The 12,662-nt window shown below is 51.7% G+C and overlaps 1 protein-coding gene across 1 annotated transcript; it reads left to right on the forward strand.

Moving 5' to 3' along the window:
* The first annotated feature begins 4,893 nt into the window (after window positions 1–4,893).
* Slc46a1 (solute carrier family 46 member 1) lies at window positions 4,894–12,661 on the forward strand. Its single transcript, XM_057775082.1, has 5 exons — window positions 4,894–5,166; window positions 5,536–6,388; window positions 8,161–8,244; window positions 10,263–10,419; window positions 10,925–12,661. Exons 1-5 carry the CDS (start codon window positions 4,939–4,941, stop codon window positions 10,980–10,982), a joined length of 1,380 nt encoding a protein of 459 aa, XP_057631065.1. The 5' UTR covers window positions 4,894–4,938; the 3' UTR covers window positions 10,983–12,661.
* Window position 12,662: the final 1 nt, after the last annotated feature.

Genomic DNA, 12,662 nt, shown 5'->3' on the forward strand with positions numbered 1-12,662 from the left:
CAGTCTACCCCAGAACTTTCGTCACGTCATAGTATTTCAGAAGTGCACACAAGGCAAGGACTAATTTTGCCTAAAAGTATGTCTTAGGGTTCCTATTGCTATGAAGAGATGACCATGGCAACTCTTATAAAGGAAACATTTAATTGGGGCTGGCTCACAGTCAGAGATTCAGTCCATTATCACCATGGCAGGAACAGGATGGTACATAGGCAGATATGGTGCTGGAGAGGTAGCTGAAAACTCTACTTCTAGACTGGCAGGCAGCAGGAAGAGAGGGAGACACTGGGCCTGGCTTGAGCATCTGAGACCTCAACACCCACCCCCAGTGACACGCTTCCTCCAACAAGGCCACACCTCCTAATAGTGCCACTCCCTTTGGGCCTATGGAGGCCATTTTAATTCAAACCACCCACAAATTATGACCCAGAAGTGGATCCCACTTGAAGGCTGAAAGAAATCTAAATTGACCAAGCAAGATGGGCGGGGTGTTCCTGGTAAGAAGTCTGTGGTGGTTTTAACCAGAAACAACCTCCACAGGCTCAGATAGTTGAACATGGGGTTGCCGACAGGTTGGCAGCACTGTTTGGGGAGGTCTGTCCAGTCTAACTGGAGGAACTGAGTCATGGGCTGGGAGGATGGGCTTTGTTTATGGCCTTACCCCACTTCCAGTTCTCTCTCTCTTCTTCATGCTTACAGTTAAAGATGTGGTCTCTCAGAAGCCTGCTTCTTCTGCTTCGTCTGCCGTGTGCTGCCATGCCTGCCTGCCATGATGCACTCTTGTCTCTCTGGAACCTAACGGCGAAATAAATTCTTGCTCCCTTATGTTGCCTTTGGTCAGTGTGTGCTATCACAGGAGCAGAAATGTAGCTACTTCAGAGCCATCTGCTAAAGCGTGGGATATTTAAAACGCTGGACAGTCTGTAGGGAGGCTGCAACCGTGCTCAGAGTAGCTAAAAACCATGATGATGCCGAAGCCCCCCCCCCCCTCTCTCTCTCTCTTTTTTTTTTTTGTTTTTGTTTTTGTTTTTTGAGACAGGGTTTCTCTGTAGCTTTGGTGCCTGTCCTGGAACTAGCTCTTGTAGACCAGGCTGGCCTTGAACTCCCAGAAATCCGCCTGCTTCTGCCTCCAGAGTGCTGGGATTAAAGGCGTGCACCACCACCACCACCCACTCGAGAAATGCTTTTTTAAAAAAGATTTTTTGGTTCCCTCCCCCCAAAACAACAACAAAGAACAAAAAAGATGGATTTTCTGTGTTTGTCTGACTGTCCTCTGCCTGCCTCTGCCTCCTAAGTGCTAGAATTAAAGGCATATACCACCACCACCAGCTTAGGTCTTTTTTTTTTTTTTTTTTTTTTTTTTTAACATTTACTTTATGTGTACAGGTGTTTTGCCTGCATGGATGTCTGTGTACCGTGTGCAGTGCTTGAAGAAGCCAGAAGAGGGCAGCAGATTCCCTTGGAACTGGTATTACTGATGGCTGTGAGTCACCATATGAAAGCTGGGAATTGAACCTGGGTCCTCTGGAAGAGCAGCCAGTGTTCTAAACTGTGGAGCCATCTCTCCAGTACCCATATGGAGAAATCTTAATACTGTTATCATGTATAGTTAGGAAATTTTTCTGTCATCATGATTTAAAACATGTTAAAAGATGTATTTTGTGTGTATGAGTGTTCACCTGTATGTGTGTCTGTACCGTGGGTATGCTTGGTGCCTGCAGAGGTCAAAAGAGAGTGTCAGGTCCCTGGACTGAAGTTACAGACACTGAGCCGCCCTGTGGGTGGTGGAACAGCAAGTGCTCTCTTAATTGCTGAGCCAACTCTCCAGACCCTTCACCACATTTTTTAAGGAACATTTTGTGGGCCTGAGGACTTAGCTCAGTGAGAAGTTGCTTGCTTAGTTAGTGTGAGGTCCCTGGTACAAGACAGTAGGGGCTTGGGGGACAGACATTTTTGTACTGCTCTGTTGTATGCCTTTTAACTATGGTGTGAAATTGGAACGGAGCCGGTCTGTAGCCCTCTGTGATCACATCGTTCTTGCTCTGGAGATTTGAAAGGCAGCGTCATTTTATTCTCCCTATCTTCCAAGAGGGTGGTTGACAGGTGATCGCGTGGCTTCCTTCTAAGTATAAATTCTTGGACTCTGTCCTCCCCGGCGCAGCTCCACATGGACAGGTCTCTGCATGGCCCTGGGCTCCAGCTGGGGAACCCTTTCCTCTTAACAGCTTTAGAGCATCTACCGTGTGTGAGGTACCATTCTGGTGGCTGGGGATACAGGACTGAAGGACCCAAGATCCTTGGCGTCTAGGAAAGGGAGACAGACAAAAAACGCATACAAGAGACTCACAATAACAGGAGGAGGGGGAGGGAGTGGCTGTCATAAATCACAGGCCGGGCTACATTTTTAGCAGAGGTGGGGCAGCCAGTGGCACAGACATCTGGGAGAACAGCATTCCGGGTAGACAAAATGATAGGTGCAAAGAAAATGGCAGGTGCAGGAATAAGATTGAGGGGCAGATTGGGAAGACCCCGTGGAGGCCAGGGAAACCAGAGTGAAAGGAAGCCAGAGTGGGGTGGGTGGAGCAGGAGAGGGTGGAGGTGGCCAAGGTGACTGTGGTGTTCAGGATGACTTGACTTTCGCTAGTGAAGTGGAAATCACGGGATGGTCTGAGCTATGTTCAAGGAATGTTGAGCATCCCTCAAAGAAGGACAACCAGGCCATGACTGAGAGTCTGGCTTCTTCCTCCCTCTCGGCCCTCTCCCTGTGGTTTGTAATCCTGCCCCTGCTGCAGGATGCCTCTGGGGGTACAAAAGGATACAGACTGAAGGCTAACTAAAAGGGAGACTCTGGCTCTGCAGCTACCAGACGGCCATCATCCCTGCCAGAGTGAGTCTTTTGATTAAACGGCTGTCTTCCGTGCGCCTGTAAATAAGATCAGTGAACGCACCAAGCCAGACTTGTGTAGAATCATCGTTTACCAAGTGAACGCAACAAAGGGTCTGGAGAGGCCTCTAGTTAATAGACACGTAGACCGAGACACACACACCCTACCCCACTCTCCACTGAGAGACCCTGACCGCTCCTGACCTTAGCTTCTATCTAGGAAATAGTTGCAAGGTTTTAGTCAAGTGGGTCTCAGTCTTCCTAATGCTGCGACCCTTTGGTGACCCCCAAACAAAGAATTATTTTTGTTATTACTTCATAAGAGTAATTTTGCTACTGTGTCCGAATCGTAATACAGATATCCGCTGTGAGATATCTGTGGGGTCGTGACCCACAGGTTGAGAACCACAGTTTTAGCCAGTCTCTCCTGTGCTCTGTATGGGCAGCGATAGAAGGGAGTGTGACGGATGGGTGTGCACAGCGGCCTGGTTACTTGAAGTAGAATTCTCTTTCTCTAGAAGCCCATGTGAGGGTTACTTGACATCCACTTATTCTGAGCCTTAGACTCTTACTGCCTCAAAGATGACAGTCACTGGCCAGGCAGAAATGGAACCACTCTCCACCCCAAGAATCAGGGCCCTTCACGTCACACACAGGACCCTGGTAGTTCTTGGGGACTTTGGTGACTCTGCTCCCAGGTCCCCACATGAGCACAAGGAGCCCGAATTCCTACTCTTTAAAGTGTCTGTCATGTTTGGACTCTACACTGATTACTCAGTCCGGTCTTTGTCTCTTGCCCTCAATCTAGAAGTTGTCAAATTGGGGAGATGGGGAGGTGGGGAAGGCTTTGTCTGTTTCCTTCGATGTTGTGTTCTGATCTCCACAGCCATCAGCTAGGGCGCGAGATGAATGAACAAAGAAATGGAGGAGGGCTGTTACTGTGACTTTCTTTCTCAGGCAATAACACAAAAGCCCCGACAGGCAGGAAGTCGGCGTTGCTCAGCAACAGTGCAGGCGTCTGTTTCCTGGCCCAGTTCCTACAACCCAGAGCACACAAAAGCTCAGGACCATACCCAGGAGCCTCAACCATGGAGCCTCAACGATGCCCTCACTCATCTGGTCTCTGCTCTGCTCTCTAAGGGAACTGCAAAACCAGGAAAGGCTCCCAGGGCGGGAGCAGGGGCAAGGGACAACCTACCAGTCATTAATAGCCATAGCTACTGAGTATAACAGCAAGGGGGCGCACCTTTAATCCCAGGACCTAGGAGCCTGAGGCAGGAGAATCTCTGTGAGTTTGAGGCTAGTCTGGTCTGAAAGTATATACAAATAGTAACGGCACTTCTAAGGTACCAGATCTTGTTCTTTTTCAAGATAAGATCTCACTATAAAGCCTTGATTGGTCTGAAATTATCTGTGTAGACCAAACACGCCTCAAAATCACAGAGATCCCAGCACTCGGGAGGCAGAGGTGGGAGGATCTCTGTGAGTTCGAGGCCAGCCTAGTTCCAGGACAGGCTCCAAAAGTCACAGAGAAACCCTGTCTCGAAAAACTAAAAAAAAAAAAAAAAAAAAAAAATCACAGATGCCCCTAGGCAGCACTGTAGAGGCCACACAGCAGTCTTGCTTTCTAGCCCTGCGTGCCCATTGACCTGACTTCCACATCTCTAGATTCGGACCAATAAATGGCTAGTTTATAAGGTTACCACGAGATAGATAATACAGTCAGAATTTCTGGCCCCAGCATAAAGTGAATGTTCGATAAATGTTAATTATTGATACTCTAATTATTCTTTTGAGTGTTCCTAGGTCCAGGAGGGATGGCTACAGCAAGGCGGTATCTTTGCGCTGTTTGGAGTGAGGTCACCCAGCAAGGATTCTGACTGACTACACCCAGCCGAGAGCACCCAGGCCAAAGTTTTGGAGGCTGAGATCTCATGCCCCGCCCCTCCAGACTTTAACTGGGAGAGGAGCAGGAGGCCCGCGCCGGCGCAGACAGTGCTGACTGACCCGGGCCTCCGGCAGCTGGTTCGGAGGTGCCAGCCCCTCCGCGTTCGTGCATGGAGGGGCGCGTGAAACCCAGGGGCTCGTCCCGCAGCATGCCCGGGGCGGCCGTGCTGTTCCGCGGCCCCGTGGAGCCCGTCGTCTTCCTGGCCAACTTTGCCGTGGTCCTGCAAGGCCCGCTCACCACGCAGTACCTGTGGCACCGGTTCAGCACCGAGCTCGGCTACAATGGCACGCGCCACAGGGGAAACTGCGGGAACCAAAGCGCGGATCCCGTCATGCAGGTAGCGGGGACCACCGGGTTGTGAACGCGGAGCACGGCATGGGGCAAAGCCTGTGGAAGATGGGGTCCCTGGGAGGGGGGACGCACATGCCGGGGAGACGCACATGGTGGGCGGAGCTAGAGCAAAGGGGGCCTCCCGTGCTGACTGCTTTGGGGTGCAGGTAGTGGACTCAGAGAATGCCTGGCCTGGAGGGTTAACCCAAGTGCGGAGATGGAGGGAATGCTTCTCCGGGGCCCGTTTTTTAAGAGTTCAACGAACATTTCAAGAGGCTTAGGGCTCCAAAGCAAAGCCTCAACCCTGTAGCTGCCAGGTTGATGATGGTAACTAACTAAATCAAGGGCCTGCGCCCTGACGGTTCTGTTTTCACAGGAAGTGGAAACCCTGACTTCCCATTGGACCCTCTACATGAACCTGGGCGGCTTCCTGGTGGGACTTTTCTGGTCCACCCTTCTGGGAGCCTGGAGTGACCGTGTGGGTCGCCGCCCACTGCTGGTGCTGTCCTCTCTTGGCCTGCTGGTCCAGGTCGTGGTGTACATCTTTGTGGTGCAGCTGCAACTGCATGTTGGCTTCTTCGTGCTTGGCCGAGCCCTTTGTGCCCTTCTAGGAGACTTCAATGGCCTCCTGGCCGCTAGCTTTGCCTCTGTGGCGGACGTCAGCTCTAAACACAGTCGCACCTTCCGCATGGCTCTGCTGGAAGCATGCATTGGTGTGGCTGGGACCCTTGCAAGCCTTCTTGGGGGTCATTGGCTCCGGGCCCAGGGTTATGCCAACCCCTTCTGGCTGGCTTTGGCCCTGTTGATCGTCTTGACTCTGTATGCAGCATTCTGTTTTGGTGAGACAGTGAAGGAGCCAAAGTCCACCAGGCTTTTCACGCTCCACCATCACCGATCCATTGTCCGGCTGTATGCGGTCCCATCCCCAGAGAAGTCCAGGAAGCATCTAGCCCTGTACTCATTGGCTATCTTCGTTGTGGTCACTGTGCACTTTGGGGCTCAAGACATCATGACGCTCTATGAGCTGAGCACACCCCTCTGCTGGGACTCCAAGCTGGTTGGCTACGGCTCGGCAGCCCAGCACATACCCTACCTCACCAGCCTGGTGGGCCTAAAACTCCTGCAGTACTGCCTGGCAGACACCTGGGTGGCTGAGATCGGCCTGTTCTTCAACATCCTGGGCATGGTGGTCTTTGCGTTTGCCACCACCACACCCCTCATGTTTACAGGTAAACTGAAAACGGGGCCATCCACGCATTGCTCCCAAATGTGGTTCAAGCCTGTGTCTTTGGACCCAGAGTTACACTCTCAGCCTGTGCAGAGGACAGACAACTGAGAAACCCCAGAAAAATACCTTCTCTCATTTATAGAAAATATAAAGCGTCAGTGGCTAAAGTAATTAGTGCACGTTATCAATCATAAATATTGTTAGGAATGTAGAGCAAAGACAAGAGCATAGCTCATGAGCTAATTGCTTCACCCCTTGGCCTCTCGTGGCTTATTTACAGTGTTCTTAAGCAAAGTCCATGCTGCTAATGTCTTGATCCTTGGCTCTTGGATAAGAATCGCAGGGCCCTTCCTCAGGGATCCTTGTTTATTTGTTTAGACGCAGGCGCAGACTTGACCAAGTGATTTTCTATGCAGCTGAAGATGACTTTGAACTTACAATCCTTTTGCCTCTACCTCCCGGGGATTCACAGGCCTTAACAACCTTACTCTAACTTCTTTTGTGTTTGTTAAAACGCCAGACTTTCTAACATTCCTGCTGACTTGCTTCTTCTTCCTTTCCTTCCTCTTGCTGCTGCTCCCCTCCCCGCTCTCCTGAAAAGAGGGGTAACTGGCTGAAAAATGAAGAAGTTAACTTTCTTTTTTAAAAATTTATGTGCATTGGTGTTTTGCCTGCATATCTGTGTGTGGGTGCCAGATGCCCCGGAACTGGAGTTGTGAGCTGCCATGTGGGTACTGGGAATTGAACCTGGGTCCTCAGGAAGAGCAATCCGTGTTCTTAACCACAGAGCCATCTCTCCAGTCCCAGAGGTTAACTTTCTAAAAATAAAAAGTATTCTTGCTGGAGCCTGGATCTGCATTGTGCAGTCATCTGTCTTGACAGCCAGCAGCTATGTTAACTCCGCTGCTGGACCAACAGTGAAGCCATGGGGACGGGGACCATTCACTCAAGGCCACAGCCCTCAGAAGTGCTGAGATAAAGATGTTATATCACAGAGTCTCAGCAGAATTGCAAACATCGTATGCCTATAGGTAGCTGGATGGCAGGAGCAAAGGAACTCACATGGTATGCCCTCAACTCTCGCCCTTCACCGATACCACCTCCTTATCCCAAGGTAGCTGAAGGAAATTCCCACACATTGTGTAGCTGGTAGTCTCTCAGTGCTAAGGCCCGGGCTGAAATCAGAATGTCCCTGCTCCCTCAGGGACACTGGAGAAGCTCTATCCCAATGGCTTAAGACTGCTGTGGCAGGCCTCCTTCGAGACTGGACACATCTTTATCAGTCTGATAGAAGGGAGAGCTTTCCTGAAGGTCCTTCTTGCTTAAACCTGTAAAGACTCATTCTCCACAGAAGACAGGTGACAGGTTCAGGGCCTGTCTTTGAGGCTGTTAGTCAACCACCGTCCAACAGAGGCCTATGGTTTTCCTCTTACAAGTTAGGAGATGGGTTCAGGGAAGTCCAGTAGACAAGGTCACACACACAGTAAGCAGTGGTAACAGGGTTTGAACTCAGGGCCAACCCCAAAGCCTGTACTCATTTTCTGGGTCCTGTCATCTCCCCTGTAGTGCCCCGTGGCCACTGGAGGTGTTCTGAAGAAGCAGTTGGTAGGGCTTAGCTCTCATGTAGAAAGAGTGAGCAGATGAGCTGTGAGCTGGGGAGAACTGCTGTCTTTTCCTTGGGTCCACACCTGCCCGTCCTGGGCTGTATGTAGGAGCCCAGCTGCTCTCAGGACACCCGTCCTTGATGTTTCCTGACCAGTGTTTCTCTCGCAGGATATGGCTTGCTTTTCCTGTCACTGATGATCACACCTGTCATCCGGGCCAAGCTTTCCAAGCTGGTGAGCGAGTCGGAGCACGGTGAGTGTCAGAGTCATCTGTCCCTGGTCCCTTGCGTCCAGTGTTGCCTTGGCAGTTCTGGCCAAGGAGGGTCTGCTTTCTACCCTCAGACCTGGAGGAGTGAGCAGGCAAGACAGATGCTCTTCTGCCACGTGCTCAGAGCTGGCTAGGGACTGATGCTGTGGGGTTTTGTTCCTTAGAACTAAGATGGCAATCGGTAGAGCACAATCCAGTTCTGAGTAACCACAGCAGCATAGCAGAGCTTATCTCTTCAGAACTCATCTTTCCCATCTGTGAAGTGGGTATGATGATACCAGGGTTTCCTGCCATGCTGGGGTCAGAAGATGCAGGCCCAGAGGGAATAAACAGCCTCTGCCAGAGATTTCGTTGTTCCCCATTGTCAGATGAAGAAAGGGAGGCCTGGAGGGTTAAACTGAGTTCTTCAAGGTTGTTCAGTAAACAATGGGTCAGAGATGCGTGCATGTATATGTGTATGTGTTCACATGTATGTGACTTCAGTGTCTTGAGGAACATGGAGTCTTTGACTTGGGCAGTCTAGCTAACTACTTGCCTCGTGGATTTCCTGTCTCCACCTTTCAAGCCCTGAGATTACAGGTGCCCACCACACCCACCTAGCTTTCATGTGGTTTCAGGTTTCGGAGGGCATCCAAACTCTGGTCCTCATGGTAGCGTAGGTGCTTCATCTGCTCACCCAGCTACACACACACACACACACACACACACACACACACACCCTTCCCCACGCACACCTCTGTTCCATGTGTTTTTAAGAGCACTTGGTCTTGTAGCTGGGCTCCAGCCCTGGCTTGTTCTGGACCTGTTTCTTCATCTGTGACATGAGGCCTTTATTCCCCAGGACACTGTAGACCCTTAGAGTCTGGCAGCTGAGTCTGTATCTATTGTGTTATTGCTTAGTTTGCAACAGCTGGGTTCTGGCACAGGGTCGGGTGTCTGCTAAAATGCTTCATTCATTCAATATACTTTTGCTTTTGTTTATTTTGAAACAGGGTCTTCTTGCTAAGTAGCCCAAGCTGGCCTTAAAGTAAAATACTCCTGCCTCAGCTTCCCAAGAGCTGGCGTTACAGTCGCTTTTCACCATGTTTGCGGGCAGTGGATCTTTGCCACCCAGCAGGTTTCACTGTACCCAGAATGGGAAAATAGCAGGCCCTTCTTGGAGGCCACCTGTGATAGGTACTCTCCATTTTAAAATTACTGGCAGTCCGCGCAGTAGCTCTTGTCCTTCGTACACAGAAGGCGGCGCAGCAACCCAGAAAGTTCAGCGCCTCAGCAATTGCATGGCTGTGAGTGTGGAACATGGGATCAAATGATGCTTCAGGAGGGGAAGCCGGCAAGCTCTCGTAGACATCACGTGTAGCATGGCAGGACTCGGCAGGCTTTCAAGCTCTTGCCACTGCACATGATGACCCGAGCCTACTATCTAGGGCCCATGTGGGAGAAGAGAGCCAGCTGCTGAAAGTTGTCCTCTGACCACCACACACACGCCTGGCACAAGCGACGTGAACATAATAACACATTTTTTAAAGAAGCTGTCATGGTGGTACAGCCTTGTAATCCTAGCACTCGAGGCTGAGACAGGAGGACTGCAAGTTTAAAGGCAACCCGAGACCATTTCTTAAAACAAACCAAGCTGGGGCTGTGGAGATGGTTCAGCATTTAATAACACTGGCTGCTCTTGCACCAGGCATGCACGTGGCACGGAGGCACACATGCAGGCAGAGCACCCATACACATTAAATAAAGTAAGGTTTTTTAAAGTAAGAGGCACCACACAGGCTTTTCTGTGAATTTAATAACAGTTGACAGCTATGTCTCTAACAGCCCCTCTGCCAGGCACTTGCTGTGTGTAACGCCATTGAGTCTTTACCACAGCACAGTGTAGGAGGCACAGGTGAGGGAGGCCAGGTGTCTTGCCCAGGTCACACAGCTGTGAGGTGGCACTGCCCTCCCTTGACCCTGGGTTTTTCCAGCTCTGAAGCATGGTGTCTCTTCCCTCCCAGGTGCTCTCTTTTCTGCGGTGGCCTGTGTGAACAGCTTGGCCATGTTGGTGGCCTCTAGTGTCTTCAACTCGCTCTACCCAGCCACTCTGAACTTCATGAAGGGCTTCCCCTTCCTCCTGGGAGCTGGCCTCCTCTTCATCCCGGCCATTCTGATTGGGTAATGGAGGACCCTGACCTTGCCTGCTCATCATGGTGTCTTAATTTCCGAGAGGTTTCCTCCTTCCCCCGCTCCTAACTGAAAATGGCAGCTGTGCCTCTGGAATCCTTGTCCTTTGGGTATAGCATCCAGGGCTGATCCTACCCCATGCAGGAGGCTGCCTGATCTTTTAGGGGCCATCTCCAGAGTAAGGTAGAGCCATGTGGCGAGGGGCCAGGCTAACACTACTGTTTGACAAGGCTGCGTCCTCTCCCTCAGGCCCCTCAGCCTGCCCCATCCTTGAACTGTGCTAACAGAAAGAAAACTTACTCGGCTACTTGTGGCTGAGCCCCAGACTAGACCGACCCACTGAAGTCCTGAGAGTTCTTGTCCAGAGTCCTCTGTCTGTGGACATTGTCCTATGCCTGTCGGCTTGGGAAGGGACACACCTGGAGCTGCTCACCCAAGTCAGTCCCGTGTCACCTCTCTAGAATCAATCCTGAACCATCTCTCTGGTCTCTCACAGGGTACTAGAGAAGGCTATTCCACATCCTGAATTCCAGCAGTTTCCGCAGAGTTCCTGATCTGCTCGAGGCCATGGAACAGTGGACCTGCACCAGCCAGCCCTCTGAGGGCGGTACTCACTTTGGACAGGGTGGTCAAGCCAGTGATGGGCATCACCTGATCTCCCACTGAGCCAGTCCCTGCATAGGATCTATAGTCTGACCAGGATACGCCCACTCAGGGCAGCCATCTGAGGCAAGGGTGTTTCTTTGGTTCCCCCCCCCCCCCTTTTAAACTATTTGTAATTCACAAGCCTCCAAAATGAAGGAGACAGCACTTCAGGGACCAACTGAAGCATGGGGACCGACCTCTCCTTCCAGCCCATGGGACTAGGTCCGTGATGAGTGCTGTGGCCTCCAGTCACCCCTAATGATAAGTGTGGTACCTGTGGGGAGACTTGGCCCCAGAGGGAGAAGCACTGTCTGTGGATGGGAATCAGCCCTTGACCTCAGCCTGTCCACTGTGACCTCAGCCTGTTCACCTTTGACCTCAGCCTATCCACCCTTGACCTCAGCCTATTCACCTTTGACCTCAATCTGTCCACCCTTGACCTCAGCCTGTTCACCGTGACCTCAGTCTGTCCACCGTGACCTCAGCCTATCCACCCTTGACCTCAGCCTATCCACCTTTGACCTCAGCCTGTTCACCCTTGACCTCAGCCTGTCCACCCTTGACCTCAGCCTGTCCACTGTGACCTCAGCCTGTTCACCCTTGACCCCAGCCTGTCCACCCTTGACCTCAGCCTATCCACCTTTGACCTCAGCCCACACTTGACCTCAGCCTATCCACCTTTGACCTCAGCCTGTCCACCCGTGACCTCAGCCTGTCCACCCTTGACCTCAGCCTGTCCACTGTGACCTCAGCCTGTTCACCCTTGACCTCAGCCTGTCTACTGTGACCTCAGCCTGTCCACCTTTGACCTCAGCCTGTTCACCCTTGACCTCAGCCTGTTCACCCTTGACCTTAGCCTGTTCACCATGACCTCAGCCTATCCACTGTGACCTCAGCCTGTTCACCCTTGACCTCAGCCTGCCCACCCTTGACCTCAGCCTATCCACCTTGACCTTAGCCTGTTCATCCTTGACCTCAGCCTGTCCACCCTTGACCTCAGTCTATCCACTGTGACCTCAATCTGTCCACCCTTGACCTCAGCCTGTTCACTCTTGACCTAAGCCTGCCCACCCTTGACCTCGGCCTGTCCACCCTTGACCTCAGCCTGTCCACCCTTGACCTCAGCCTGCCCACCCTTGACCTCAGCCCGTCCACCCTTGACCTCAGCCCATCCACCCTTGACCTCAGCCTGTTCACTGTGACCTCAGCCTGTTTACCTTTGACCTCAGCCAGTTCACCTTTGACCTCAGCCTGTTCACCCTTGACCTCAGCCTGTTCACCTTTGACCTCAACTTGTCAGTTGTCACAGTATAAATCATTTGAGTCAGACTGAAGAGTCACACTGGGCTTTGGGGCTTTCTGTCTTCCCGCTCTCAGCCTGTTTGGCACAGGTCAGACACAAGCAGCTGCTGGGCTGGAGTTCCTGAGTTGCCTGCGGGGATAGTCCCGGGCATGTCCCTTCAAACTCCAGCTCTCTAAGGTTCTGAGGGGTGAAGGGATTGTGAGACATTCTCAGAGCAGCGGAGACACTTGGGCCCCAGCCCTGGCTGCTCCTTCCTGTGGCTCTGTTGAGTCACTACCCTGCTGGC

The sequence above is a fragment of the Chionomys nivalis genome, chromosome 7 (assembly GCF_950005125.1).
Source record: "Chionomys nivalis chromosome 7, mChiNiv1.1, whole genome shotgun sequence".
NCBI lineage: Eukaryota > Metazoa > Chordata > Mammalia > Rodentia > Cricetidae > Chionomys > Chionomys nivalis.